General features: G+C 42.1%; 1 protein-coding gene across 9 annotated transcripts in view; it reads right to left on the bottom strand.

Moving 5' to 3' along the window:
• LOC125886934 (unconventional myosin-IXAa-like) overlaps nucleotides 1-14,326 on the bottom strand; it is a 226,942-nt gene that overhangs the window by 111,330 nt on the left and 101,286 nt on the right. For all 9 annotated transcript variants that reach the window (XM_049573320.1, XM_049573315.1, XM_049573313.1 and 6 more), the window contains exons 3-4: nucleotides 2,329-2,423; nucleotides 897-959 (exon numbers count right to left, since the gene is read on the bottom strand). In XM_049573320.1, coding sequence (XP_049429277.1) covers nucleotides 897-959; nucleotides 2,329-2,423 — 158 coding nt within the window. The remainder of the gene's footprint in view (nucleotides 1-896; nucleotides 960-2,328; nucleotides 2,424-14,326) is intronic.

The raw sequence follows: 14,326 nt of genomic DNA on the forward strand, positions 1-14,326 counted from the left end.
AGAAATTAATAAAAAGAGAAAATTAAAAACATAAAAAAAATTAAAAACAAAAGAAAGAAATAATATTGAAGAAAGAGAAGTGTGCCTGAAAATTATAAAAATTCTGTAACAGAATTTTAAAAAAATGTAATAACAATAATTATGAATATAGTTTTTCCCCTAGCTTTTTTCCCCTTGTTTTTTTTTAAATAAAAGTTCTCTAAATCTATGAATTTTTTGCACTGTGTGGGACATTTCTTATCAAGTTGCTCGTCACCTTTTTTCCCATGTTTCTGAAACAAATGTCACCAATTTGCTCAGGGTTCAAAGGTTAAAATACTTGGGAAAGGCGTCTGAAAGCAGCACAACAACAGTGATGTCACTCCAGGTTTCAAAGGGTTAAAGTGATGTTAACGTGGACTTTTAAATCCGCAGACTTCAAAAACGGCTTTCTGCTGCAACAAGATGCTGCTGACATGATTTTAAAACAATCACTTTTCAAGAAGGGGTTAGGAATTAGAAAACTGGCCGCTGATTCTGCACCAGAGTAAAAGTAAAAAAGAAAAACTACAGAGTGCACGCAATAATCAAAATCAGCGCTGATATTGTATCACGATGAAACTGGTGATTTACACCCCTATCTACCTCATGTGCTAGTGGGCGTCCCTTTTATGTCACATTGTCAAAATAAAATCTAACCTGTGAGGAAGTCTGGGACAAAATCTTAACATGTGAGCATGTCAGAAATGTGTGAACAACATGACCAAACACTGAGCCAACCAGGTGACGATGTGTCAAAACACAATCTGTCAGATGTCCCGGTGATGAAATGATCCGCACAGAGTCTAATTTATTCTGAGAAATCATCCACAGTCCCTGCTGTCAGTCTGATCTCTGCTTCCTGCGTCTCCACTCACCTCTCATTGTGCTCCTGGTACACCAGACGTGATTTCTCCAGCAGGTACTTCTCCACATACGCTCTGAAAATAAAACAAAAACACAAACAGACACACACACCATGTGTGAAAAAAGCTGCCACAGCTGATCTGATGTTAACAACATAGAGGGAAGAAAATTGTATTGCAGACTCGTGTAACTATGAAGAAATAGAAGAAAACTGCAGAGAAGAGAACATAAAAACAGATGAGAGGGACTATCAGTTACCTTATTCTATGCATTTTTAATAATTTGTGAAATTAAACTTATTACCTACTGTGTCTCCAGATAACTGATTAATTCTGCTTCCTCTCTCTCACACACGAGGAAATTAAACTCTATTAATAGCAGTTATACATTTACAGTCAGTGTCCAGTGGATGCTTCTTAATTATATTGTTAACTGTCAACTTAACTGTTAACTGTTAATTGTTAACCATAGACAGATAACTATGGCTGTCAAAACACCAAATGTCACCACTCCATCAAACAGCATTTGTAGATGTGTGAATCATGCACTTGCACATACACTCACTGGCCACTTCATTATGTACACCTGTTCAATTGCTTGTTAAAGCAAACTGCTAATCAGCCAATCACGTGGCAGCAGCTCAATGCATTTAGGCATGTAGACATGGTCAAAGCAACCTGCTGAAGTTCAAACTGAGCATCAGAATGGAGAAGAAAGGTGATTTAAGTGACTTTGAGGGTGGCATGGTTGTTGGTGCCAGACGGGCTTACAGGGTTTACAGAGCATGGTCCCAAAAAGAGAAAATATCCAGTGAGCCAAAATGCCTTGTTGGTGCCAGAGGTCAGAGGAGAATGGCCAGACTGGTTCAAGATGATAGGAAGGCAACAGTAACTCAAATAACCACTGGTTACAACCAAGGTGTGCAGAAGACCATCTCTGAACCAACAACACGTCCAACCTTGAAGCAGATGGGCTACAGCAGCAGAAGACCACACCAGGTGCCACTCCTGTCAGCTAACAACAGGAAACTGAGGCTACAGTTCACACAGGCTCACCAAAACTGGACAATAGAAGATTGGAAAAACGTTGCCTGGTCTGATGAGTCTGGATTTCTGCTGCCACATTCAGATGGTAGGGTCAGAATTTGGTGTAAACAACATGAAAGCATGGATCCATCCTGCCTTGCATCAACGGTTCAGGCTGGTGGTGGTGGTGTAATGGTGTGGGGGATATTTTCTTGGCACACTTTGGGCCCCTTAGTACCAACTGAGCATGGTTTAAACACCACAGCCTACCTGAGTATTGTTGCTGATCTGATGAATCTATGCCACGGAGAATAAAGGCAGTTCTGAAGGCAAAAGGGGTCCAACTCAGTACCAACATGGTGTACCTAATAAAGTGGCCAGTGAGTGTATGTGGGGTTCATATATGTGTGTGTCTCACCCTCTGACGGTGCCACTCTCCTGGTAGTTGACCTGAATGAACTTGCCGAAGCGGCTGGAGTTGTTGTTGTGGGCAGTCTTAGCGTTCCCAAAGGCCTGAGGAGAAAAATGGAAACACATCAGAATGTAGGCAGGTGATAACTGACAGGTGTAAGTGAGTCCAAATGTTTGGATAAACTACTTAATGGGTTGTAGCAGAATACAAAAAAAAAAGCTCTTTGTGTCTGCAGGGTCTTAAAAATCCTGCGTTACTTCTGACAAACTTTATGATGGGAACTGAACTCTGATCCAAAGTGAAAAAATGTGTTAGGAGTTGAGGGAAAAGCTACCAATCACGGCACTGTAACAGAGGTCATGAGGCGCAGGAAGGGGCCCACAAGAGGCACACACACACACACACACACACACACACACACACACACACACACATATATCAACCATGCACTAAACTGCCAAATTCCTATAAAGGCAAACACACAGCAGAGCGGAAAACAGACACAGTCACTATTTGTGGGAGTTTGTGGGCATTTCTGCTAACACATACATACACACACACACACACACACACACACACACACACACACACAGATGCTCACACGCACACAAGGAGTCCATCATTAGAGGCCTCTGGAGGACTCATTCAGGTTCTCATTAGGTGTCTCATGGGCCCCAGTGGAGCTGGTTAGTTAGAGGGGAGGAGAGGAAACAAGGTGTAAAAACAAGGAGAGAAGAGGAGATGAAACAAGGAGAGAAGAGGAGGGAAAACAAGGAGAGAAAACAAGGAGAGACATTAAAGAAGGACAGGAGAAGAGATGAGAGAGGAACGCAAACAAGGAGAGACAAGGGGAGGAGAGAAAAAAGGACAGGAGGAAACAAGGAGAGGAGAGGAGACAAAGTGAGAAGATGAGAAGAAAAAAGGAGAAGAAAGGAGAGAAGAGGAGGGAAAACAAGGTGGGAAGGAGGAGAGGAAAGATGGAGAGGAGACAAGGAGAGAAGGAGAGAAAACAAGGAGAAAAGAAGACATTAAACAATGAGATGAGAGGAGAGGAGATGAGCAAGGGAAGCAAACAAGGAGAGACAAGGGGAGGAGAGGGAAAAAATGAAGGAATGGGGAAAAGAAGATGAGACGAAGGGAGGAGATGAAAGAGAAGATAAACAAGGAGAGGAGAGGGCATGAAACAATGAGATGAGAGGAGATGAAAAAGGAGAGCAAGCAAGGAGAGGAGAGGGGAGGAGAGAAAACAAGGAGAGACAAAGAGACAAGAGGAAACAAGGTGAAGAGAGGAGACGAGGCAAGAAGATCAGAGGAAACAAGGAAAGGAGAAGAGAGAAAACAAAAGGAGGGGGAGAGGGAGGAAGGAGAGGAGATGAAAAAGAAGAGCAAACGAGGAGAGGCAAGAGGAGGAGAGAAAACAAAGACAGACAAGGAGACGAGAGGACACAAGGAGAAGAGAGGACACAAGGAGAGAAGAGGGCATAAAACAAGGAGAGGAAAGGAGATGAAAGAGGAGAGGAAGTAAGGGGGAAAACAAGGAGAGAAGAGATGAAAGAAGTGGAGAGACAAAAAAGGAAAACTGGAGAATGTGAGATGTGAAAAGATAAAAGCAAAATGTGGGAGGAGACAACGAAGGTTGAGGGAAGGGAAGAAGGGAAGCTCATAAACAAATGAGATCAGGAGAGTGAGATGACACGAGAGGTGGTCAATAAAAAAAGAGAGAAATTAAAACAAAGAGGAGGAGTGGAGGAAGACGAGGAGAAACATGAGGAAGAAAGCAGGAGAGGCGTGAGACATTAGAGAAACATATTTTCACATTTCAGCACCACAGGTCACAGAGGCAGGCGTGAAACTACAGACTGATGCAATCAGTGTTTTGGAGTTACGATAAATTACTAAATGAGAACCAGCAGAGAGGAGGGAGGAAGCAAGGGAGGACGAGAAGGAGGGAGGAGAGGAGAGGAGACACAGAGAGAGAGAGGTGGGCGTCAGATAATTGATCATGGCTGCTGGGTGAATACTACAGCTCCGGAATAACACGGTTAATAAAAGTTAAATCCTGCTCCTGAATCAGGCTTTGATCTCCGTGATGATTCATACAATAACTCCCCCAACGCCGCCGACCTGACACACATTTCACAAGCCAATCAGGGCAGAGATAAGGAACAAAAACAGCCACAATACAGTTCATCTTTTTTAGGATTTCTCCTCCCCTACACCACACATACAACACTTCTATCCATCTGTCTGTCTTTCCTCTCTGCCTCATCTCTATTGGAGCTTTATAAAGAAACGTCCATGTGCTGAGACACGAGTGGACGACAGCAAGATCTCCTTCAATCCCCCGCCCGATCCAAAATGTAAATCGAAACTGCAATTCACATGGTAATGACAGAGCTTTCATCCTCAATAATTTGCTGGATATAAGAGCCGCTCTGTGGCCAAATGTTTCCAGTTTTGGAGGAAAATCCACTTCCTGTAACGACAGAGTGAAATGAGCACCAGCTCTGATGGAAACTGTCACTGACAATCAAACCACCGCGGGCACAGGACGCAAACTGAGTCATGTTTGTGTGTGCGGGGAGATGTAGGTACTGTCTGAGCTCCTGATACACACATCTGTGTCGCGTGTGGGTGCACGGCATGTGTAGTTTGTGTATGTGTGTGTGAAAGAGATTAATGAGCAGGGCGGCAGTGTCTGGATGATTTAGTGGTGAACTCTGCTTCATGGTCAACGCCTGCTGTGACCACAGCACAGGAAAACACACACTGCGAATTGGTGATTGCTTTGTGTGTGTGTGTGTGTGTGTGTGTGTGTGTGCTGTACATATTAGTACAAAGAGAGACAGGGAAAAGGGAGTGCACAAAAAAACAGAGTTGATCAGCCAAACACTGAAACTAAACAACAACAAGCGCCAGAATAAACGTTGGCACTGCACAAACCACGGATATGTTACATTTGTATGTTTCATATGTTGTGGATACATACATTTCATTTTTCAATTTTATGTTTGACAGTGCTGTGGTTCGGTTCAGGCACAAAAACATTTGGTCAGGGTTTGGAAAACAACATGTCTGGGCTTAAAATATCTGCTTTTGTTGCTACAAACACTGCTGGACACGTCCCGAGCAGTCGTTAAAAAACAAGCACTGTTGTTGGTTTCAAAACAGTCGTGTACTGCTTAGCAGCCGTCTCGCCTAGGTGCCATCCAACATCCAGCATACACCATCCCTCTCCTCCGGATGAGACATTCAGCTCATGTACATGTCATCTCAACTACTTTCTTTATGATCAAACATAGACTAAGATATACAAAATATAGTGACAGATACAAAGACCAAACCAGCCAAACAGCCATTTTTGAGAACTGGGACAAAACCCCTTAAAATTACAACTTATCAACACATCTATTTCTTTTTTGGGGTGAAACATTACTTTTACATCATTTATTTACATGAAATAAATATCATTTTTAAAATATTTTGATCTGCTTTCATTCTTATAACTTCTAAACTTGCCCTGTGCCAGAAAACAGTCCCATCACAGACAAGACTTCACAACTTTTAACAATTAAAAATGTGCTAAAAGCCTTCAAAATCTATATCATTGGAGTAAAAAATTTGCTGTTTTAATTATCTTTGTTTTAAAATATATGTTTCATAAAAATGTTGGCCCTTTGAACATGTGTCCGAGATTTTTGTGAACTTCGTCAGATCTCTACAAAAACTTAATTTCATCAGGCATTAAAGGGGTCAGCTATATCACAAGGACTCCTGTCTCACTTCCTGGTTTCCAAAAAAGGTGGGAATGCTGTTCAAGCTTTCTATTTTACAATAAATTAATTAAATAATTTTGTCCAACCATAACATGTTACTACGCAGCCCTCTAAATCAAAACTAAATAAGAATTATGGTTTAAAAATGGGTATTTTGAGAACTATCAAGAGAACCATTAGCATCTTTGAAAAACAAAATGGCTACTTCATTAGATCTTACTTAAGACATCCATCACGTATGTTATTTAAGAAAAAAATTAATCTTTGAGAGGTTGGCCTATTATGAGATTTGCTAGTCAGACTTTTAAAATATTTTTCCCAGCCCAACTGAAGAGTAAAAATTATTATTACATTAGTCAAAGAAAACTTTATTTCCATTTGCAGCATCATATTTTGGAGTATGGCTCTGTTCTGGGACCTCCCTGCTTTTCCTAGGACCTATGCCGAATGCCCAAGGCAGAGAGAGCACATCTCTCTGCCCTTCCATGCGCCTACATGGAAAGCCTAAGGCAGGGAGAGCAGCAGCAAAGACCCCCGGGAACAGAACAGAGCAGCATCAATGACAAACAGAAATAACACTGATAAGTCAGACACAGCATGAAAAGAAGGAGCTGGGGTGGAGGTGGAAGCAACAGTAGGCAGGCCAGAGCAGCTTAAACAGAGCGCCCTGAATGAGATTCATGATGTGATCTATCAGCTGACTTCCTTCAATCAACCAGCTGCTCCATCAGTTGATTGGGCTGTTTGAGATCAGCTGATGTAGCTGGGATGTGAGCTGAGCTTGACATCGTGTCCTGCCTGAACTAACGCTATGTTGTTTTTCTTGAGCGCAATAACTTATTTAATGTGCAAATATACATGCGCACTTTTTTTTTTATCTCATTTTAACTGCATACGTTGGAAATGAGTGTATGAAACATATCTATAATTGTTTAGAATGTGAGTGGAATGGAGGAATTTATTTATTTTTTATTACTATTTATTATTCATTTTCATATATGAGCCAGGTCCTTGAGTGCACCTGAATTTTGCTGTATGTTTGTACAATGACAATAAAGTCTTAACATGTCTCGTCCAGATTTTTATTCCTGAAACTAACATTTTTTTATACAATACTTGGCTTTGTTTGGCTCTTGGTCTAAATTAATGACAGGCATTAAGAAACACAGCAAACTGTGATTTGATGTTCTTTTGATGAAAAATAAGAACAAGTATCACTAATTGAATATGTGCTGTTCCCATAGACTTATAAAGCTGAGTTGTCATTTCAATTTGAAACTCAGCGTGACTAAGAAGAAACTGAATTAACCCCAGCCGTCACTGCATCGCCTGTGGTGCCATATGGAGTCCAGAAATAACCAACATCAGTGTGTTAAAAACAGCACCACACAAATCGTCCACGAATCAAAGATACAGCGCTTAGCCGGCCATATGTTAGATTTTATGTTGAGGCAAATGTGCTGACCCCGAGGCTTAATCCTGCTTTAACTGTGTGTGTGTGTCTAAGTGTGTATATCTCTGAGTTTAAGTCCAACACTGGCTCCATACTAGCAGTATGCTAATGTATGCTTACGCACCGTGTTAGCCCCTGTGGGCTCTTCCACGCTGTCACATTACGTTAGCCAGTTGTTTCCTCCCATGCTGCAGAAAGCAGCGGCTCCTCAGCCTCAGAGGAAGCAAGCAGTGGTGCTGCTGCTATTTCAGACCAGGATTTAGTGTTTAAAGTGTTGAGGGGACATGATGGGAGCTAGCCCTGTTAATTAGGATGTCATGACCTTCTTCAAAGCTGGGGCTAAAAACAGCTCAAATACTAATTCTAATAACATGGTGCTGCTCTTTCTCTCTTTGTCTTCTCACCAGTACAGCTGCAGTGTTTCCCCAAACACTCTCAAAAACCATTTGGTGACCTAGATTATGGAAAACAAGTGGAGACGTGCCAAAACCACTGCTGGGCTAGCTTCCCTTAGCTCGTTTCTTGTATGGAGTGCTGAGTGGTTGAAATTAAGGATGCTGGCTGCAGCGCCATGGTGACCAGCTGATGGTGACTGCTTGTTTCAGCAGGATGCTTTGTTAATATCCAGGTCAGAGGGAGTTGACATTATGTCATCTGCAGATGTTTCTGCTTGACTGGTCCCTCATTAATCAAATCAACTGTTTGCTAGGTAACGTAAGCATGGCCACTAATATTATAATATCCACGACTTCAGTTTAGAACATTATCATTCCATCAAGGCGTTATCAGTGTTACAGATAAAGGTTAGAAAGTTCCTGCTACACCTGCTGGTATGATTACAGTGCCATTAGCTATTAAATGGCCATGTTTCTTGTTATGCAGCGACATGTATATCAGCTGACTTTGTCATGGAGAGGTGGAGGGGTCAGTGGATGGTGTGACATCCAGGAACGATGGCTGCCAAGCTGCAGACCACCGTTTGCCCAAAAACATGAGTGTTGTTCAGCAACACATCAAAGTGTTTCCAGTGGCGTTTGTGCCCCCAAACAAGTTTTTTGTTTTTTAGCAATACATTGCAACCTTTCCAGAGGGGTTCAGGCCCAAAACTTGGGTGTTTTCTTAGCCACACATAGCTGCGTTATCAGCTGTGTTTTACCTCCAAACGTGGCTGTTTAAAGAGGGACCACAGTATTTCCAGCAGCATTTTTTCCCTGAAATATGGGTGTTTTTTAGCGACACAAAGCTGCAGCTCCAGCTGTGATTTTATCCCTGAACATGTTTTTTTAGCAACACATCACAATGTTTCCATCAGGGACTATTCCCCCAAACAATGATGTATGTCCACTGGGATTTGGGTATGGCATGGGTGTTTTTTTTGGTGACACATCGCTGCATTTCTAGCAGTGTTTGTGTCCCCAAACAAGGGTGTTTTTATAGCGACGTATCGCAGCCTTTGCAGTGGGGTTAATGCCGAAAAACATGGGTGTTTTTTAGACACTACAGTGTTTCCAGCAGCATTTGTGCCCCAAAAAGTGTGTTTTTCAGCAACACATGGCTGTGTTTCTCTTGTGTCCTAAAACGTGGGTGTTTTTTAGCAACGTCACCGGCTTTTGCGCCACAAAATGTGGCCGTTTAAAGTCAACGTAATCTTTCCTAACCATAACTATGTGGTTTTTGTGCCTCAACATAACCACACATAAACTACAGCATTGTTGAAACATAAAGGAACATAATTTTGTCAACAGCCATTTAACAACGTGATAACTGTATTCTGAACATCGTGGTCACACTGATGCTGATAACCACTTTTAACGCCTATTTACAGAATGGTAACGTTTGAGCAGTTGAAAACTGAAACCCTACTTGACTTTAGTCTTTAGTGCTCACTGTATTGAGTGACAGTTGTCATTCATAAATTTCACACGAGGCAGATATTGCTAGCTTTCATTGCACTTTGAATCTGAGCATTGCACATTGCCCACAACATTCACTTCCTGCAGAGACAGTCCTGTGTTTGTCCAGAGCTGCTCCAAAAAGTAGGTTATTTTTGTTTCATTTTGCTGCATGTAAGTTTTGCTTTAAAACCAGCAGGTGGGCAGAAACACTGAACCATCTTGCGTTGACTCACTCTGACAAAACCAAACCAGAAACCACTGCATGTAACCAGCCTGTTGGTATCCAGGCAGCACAGCTACACGGTCTGTACGCAGTGTGTCAGTGGAGCTTACACCACACGCTGAAAGATTTTGTTAGCAGATACAGTAAATGCCATCACTTATATGGACACATACAGGCTTGGAGGGAGACAGTAACCCCATTTACTGCTTCATTAAACAACTACAACATGACAGGAGTAGACTGCCAAGTAAGACTGCTGATACGCATCAACAGTTACACATGCCAAACTGTGCTTTTGACAGCTTCATCACCGTTAAAACAGCAATATGGCGACTAGAAAATCCACATACACACAGACAGAGATTTCCAGAATCGTGATGTTAAGTGTCAAACAATTAAGCCTTTGTACAAAAACTGTGAAAGCTGTTTCATTTGTACAAAAAATAAGTACCAGATTGGCGGGGGGTACATTTCTCATTTACTGCATGTGTGTTACTGCCCTGTGCACTTATCAAAGGTTTCCTCTTTCAAAGATGTGTTCAATAGTCGGACTGCTTCATGCCGGTTTATTCCAGAGCATCTGATTTCAGCCCACTGAGCCATTATTAAAGCAGACGTCTTCTCTTTAGTGCTTCACATGACAGTGTGATAGAAATACACACAGAGACCTTCACAGCGGGCTGTGGAGGGTACGACACCTACACTCAGTTAATCTACATCATAGGCTCACTAACACTTTCATAGTATTCAGCCTTCTTCTCACTGTACATCCAGGGATGCATATTGATGATGATTTTGACACTTGGGTTTATGGACTAATACCAACACAATACCTCTTTTCCTTACTTGGGGAATATAAACATGTTTTTCTCAAAAAACCTTTTCTTTCAATTAACAAAATGAGCTAAAGTTTGTTCAATTGAAATTGTTATAGGGATACTATGCCAATTTTCAACCAGCTTTATGTCATAACAATGTGGGCAGTATATGTAAGTGAACTGTGGTAAACTTCTCCAGCTCAGAAGCACCCAGATCTCCCTGCTCAAATCCCCTGGATGACACTTACACTGACTCTAGGGCTGTTGCACAAATACAGATTTTACTTTAGCACTTTCATATGCCCACCTCCATGCACACAGAGGGTGTAGAAGTGAATTGAATCCCTCTCAAACTCAGACCAAACTCTGACCAAACCATATTGTCTATTTCTCACCTAACGTGTTATCAGAAACATATTTTAGTGCACTTTTTGTCTGTAATACAAGAATTTCTGAACAAGAAGTGGGCGCCATGCTGTTCCCTGTATTGTAAAAATGGGTGGTCAAGATCTAAAAACAAGATCAAACCGTAAAACTAAGCAGTGCTGGTCAAATACAAACCAAGAGTCTGTTACTGCATTGCCTATTTCTCGCCTAAAATGTTTTCAGAAATATACTTTAGCTTACTGTACAGACACCACAGTTTATATTGATATAGGGTCAAGCTGCATAAGATAACGTGTACCAGTGTGCATCTCTCTTCTCTCACACTCTCTGCACAGCTACGCCCCACTCACTCACTCACTCACCCACAAGTTCTCCATCAACACTAAGAGAGACACAGAGCTGCTCCTCTGTTTAATCTGTCTGTTAATTAGTCTACAGTGTGACATTAAATCAGTCTGTGAGATGAATGAAATTACCACAGTAGCATACATGCAATCCGGACGGCGCTGCCCGATTGTATTTGAGGTGGATGATAGCACATTACTGTTCTTCTTGGTAGTTGTAGTCTATTGTGTGACACTGAGACAGCGCCTGGATGCAGGCGCCAGATGTGTTTAAGAAAAGTGGCGACAACACAGACGTTTCATATACAAAATGTATATAAGGCATACAAAGTGTCTCTGGCTCCTTCCCTCGGCCTCTCTGTTGATGCTCTGTGCATAAATAAGATTAACAGCCTGAATAAATGAAAATATTTAAATCATTACATTAATTTTAAAGACCAACAGATGGAAAACGACTTTTGAACTCCTGTCACAAAGATTTTAAATTGCTCCAAACCAATGGATCTAGGCCTACTTGATACTTTTATACTCACATTACAGTTTTGTGTCCTGTGCTGCAAACCTTTAAACCTCTGTAGCTCCAGTGCTGTGTGCAAAAACATTAATGCACAGCCCTGCTATTTATTTACATGTTGTGCAGCTGTATATTTTCAAACAGGGAATAATAACCCTGTCTTTGCATTTTATTTTGATCAAAGTCTGTTTTTATAAAAGTGCTTGTGACATCTCAAATATGGCTTCGACTCGCAGCTGAACGTGTAGCCCATTTCGTAGAAAATACTGAGATATATATCGTGTATTGCCAGTCAGCCTGTAAATACCGAGATGTGAATTTTTGTCCATATCGCCCAGCCCTAACAGTAAGCACACACTGGACTTCACAGATTACAGTATAGTATTCACAGAAGGAGTCACAGAACACAAGGTTCACTCTGTTTTGGGGCCAATCTGAGTTCAGGTGAACTGAAAAAGACAGCGAGTCTAAAAACAGAGCCAGAGAGATGTCAACGCCACTCATGTTGTAACTTTGGATTCATTTCCTCACCTCCGTGTCTTTGCTCTTTATCTTTCCTTCCCTGTTTCTCAGTGTTCAGCAGCATCTGGAGCAGCAGAAATGCTCAACAACAATCTTTCAGAATGATTTCATGCTGCGTGGATTCCCCCAGAGGGCCGTCTGAGCCTGCTCACAGACCCAAAGGCTTTTTTTTTTAAGGCTTTACTATTTCCACATTCATAGGAGCTCTCAGCGAGATGACATCACATCGCATTCCTCCTTCAGCAGGTGCAGCTCGGCTTCACATGGCATGCTGGGATAACAGAGCGTGTGTGTGTGTGTTTCCGTGTGTGTGTGTTTGTGGTTTGGAGTAGCTTCAGTGCCCGATTTTCCTCTAGGCGTGTGGTCGGGCTTAAAAACACACTCACGCAGGAGAGCAGGTGCTTGTGAAGAGCTCTGGCCTTCATATCACAGTGAGCTGTAACATTCATAAGACGTGACAAATGACAACAGTGTGTGTGTGTGTGTGTGTGTGTGTGTGCGTGTGTTTACATTCAGCTCAACTGCGCTGCCTCCTTAATCTGTTTGAGACTGGGTTTGTAAACTGCTATCACGTGAGTCTGGATGCTCACAAGCCCTCATTAACTGGACTAACTGGTGTTTGTCACAAGCAGCTGGGAGATTGACTCATACAGTAACTGAAGGATGAAATGCTCGATGTTCTGCAGGAAGAAAGGTGGTTTTATTCCCTCATCGCTGCCAAAATGCCCTTCAGCAAGGCAGTTAACTGGGGCTGCAACTAACAATTATTTTTCATTATGGATTTATCTGTCTTTTAGTGTTTTCATTTAATCATTTAGTCGATAAAATATAAAAAAAAAATTTGCTCATCATGAGTTCACAGAGACCAAGCTCCTGCTTTTAAATGTTCTTTAGTCACAATGATACACAACAGGGCAAAACACTGATGAGTCTTGTTTTAGGTTAACTTTACTACCACTTTACTACCTTTTCACTGTAAGTTACGGAAGTTGATTAGCGTGCCAAAAATACTGCAGCCTGTGTCATACTGATGCTAAAGGTGGATTTATACTTGTATGGTGGTGTGTCTGTGCCACTCTACAGTTGCCCCTTCAAAACACTAGTCGGCAGTGGGGTTTTTGTTAAGTGCTGTAAAACAACAGATAGCATCCCGTCCTAAATATAACATTATGAGAATAATGTGGGTTGCACATGGTAGTGGCCACAGTAAAATCAGACTATCAGCGTTTACATAGGTTACTTAGTGGCTGTGCAATAAGCTTCTGCCACCGGTGCCGAAATTTTGCGGAAAAAATCTGCTTTACGGCAGGAAACGCGTCATGTATTGCGAAATTGGTCAGTCAGCCAATTAGGGACTGGATCTAGTCCTTATGAGGAGTTGGGCATGAGATAGTTGAGTCACGAGCACAATGGCAGACGGACAAAGTTTGAAGACAAGTGAAAAACGGCCTAGCAAAAGAAAAGGAGCTCCTCTGTGTGAGGAGGCAAAGAAGAGCAAAAAGGAAAATGATAAAAGAAGAGGAAAAACAAGAGTAAACCTCAGTCAGGCGTTCAAGAGATGGAGGGAGCTCCGTGACCAAAGAGGCTTCACAACCGATGTCCAGCTAGCTTTCTTTCTAACGAATCAGTAAGTAACACGGCTAAATGTTAGCTAGACGAGAGAGAACTGTACTGTACTGGCTGCTAGTTCCTTCCTAGCTGGCCAGCATCGCAAATCGCCGCAACCAGGGACCGGGTAGCGAGTGTTGGTCGGCTGACATCCTCGTTGCCATTCTACTGCAGCCCTCGGACAGTGATGCCCACCTCCCTTCCTTCTGTTCTCTTCTCACGGAGGCAGCTATCGACGGACATACATGCATGGAATGAATGTCTACTACTCAAACTACAACTACTCCAAGAGACAAAGAACTACAACTGACCCAGACCTCTGTGACAAAATGCATTAGACTAAGGCACCATGAGTGGGCGTATCTGCAAAATCAAGGACCCTAAATAACATGAACAAAGCTAACAAAGTCTCATCTTTATGACTTGCTTTTAACTTTTTTCTTTGTACATCTCTGTGTCACTCC

This window comes from Epinephelus fuscoguttatus, linkage group LG4 (assembly GCF_011397635.1).
Source record: "Epinephelus fuscoguttatus linkage group LG4, E.fuscoguttatus.final_Chr_v1".
NCBI lineage: Eukaryota > Metazoa > Chordata > Actinopteri > Perciformes > Serranidae > Epinephelus > Epinephelus fuscoguttatus.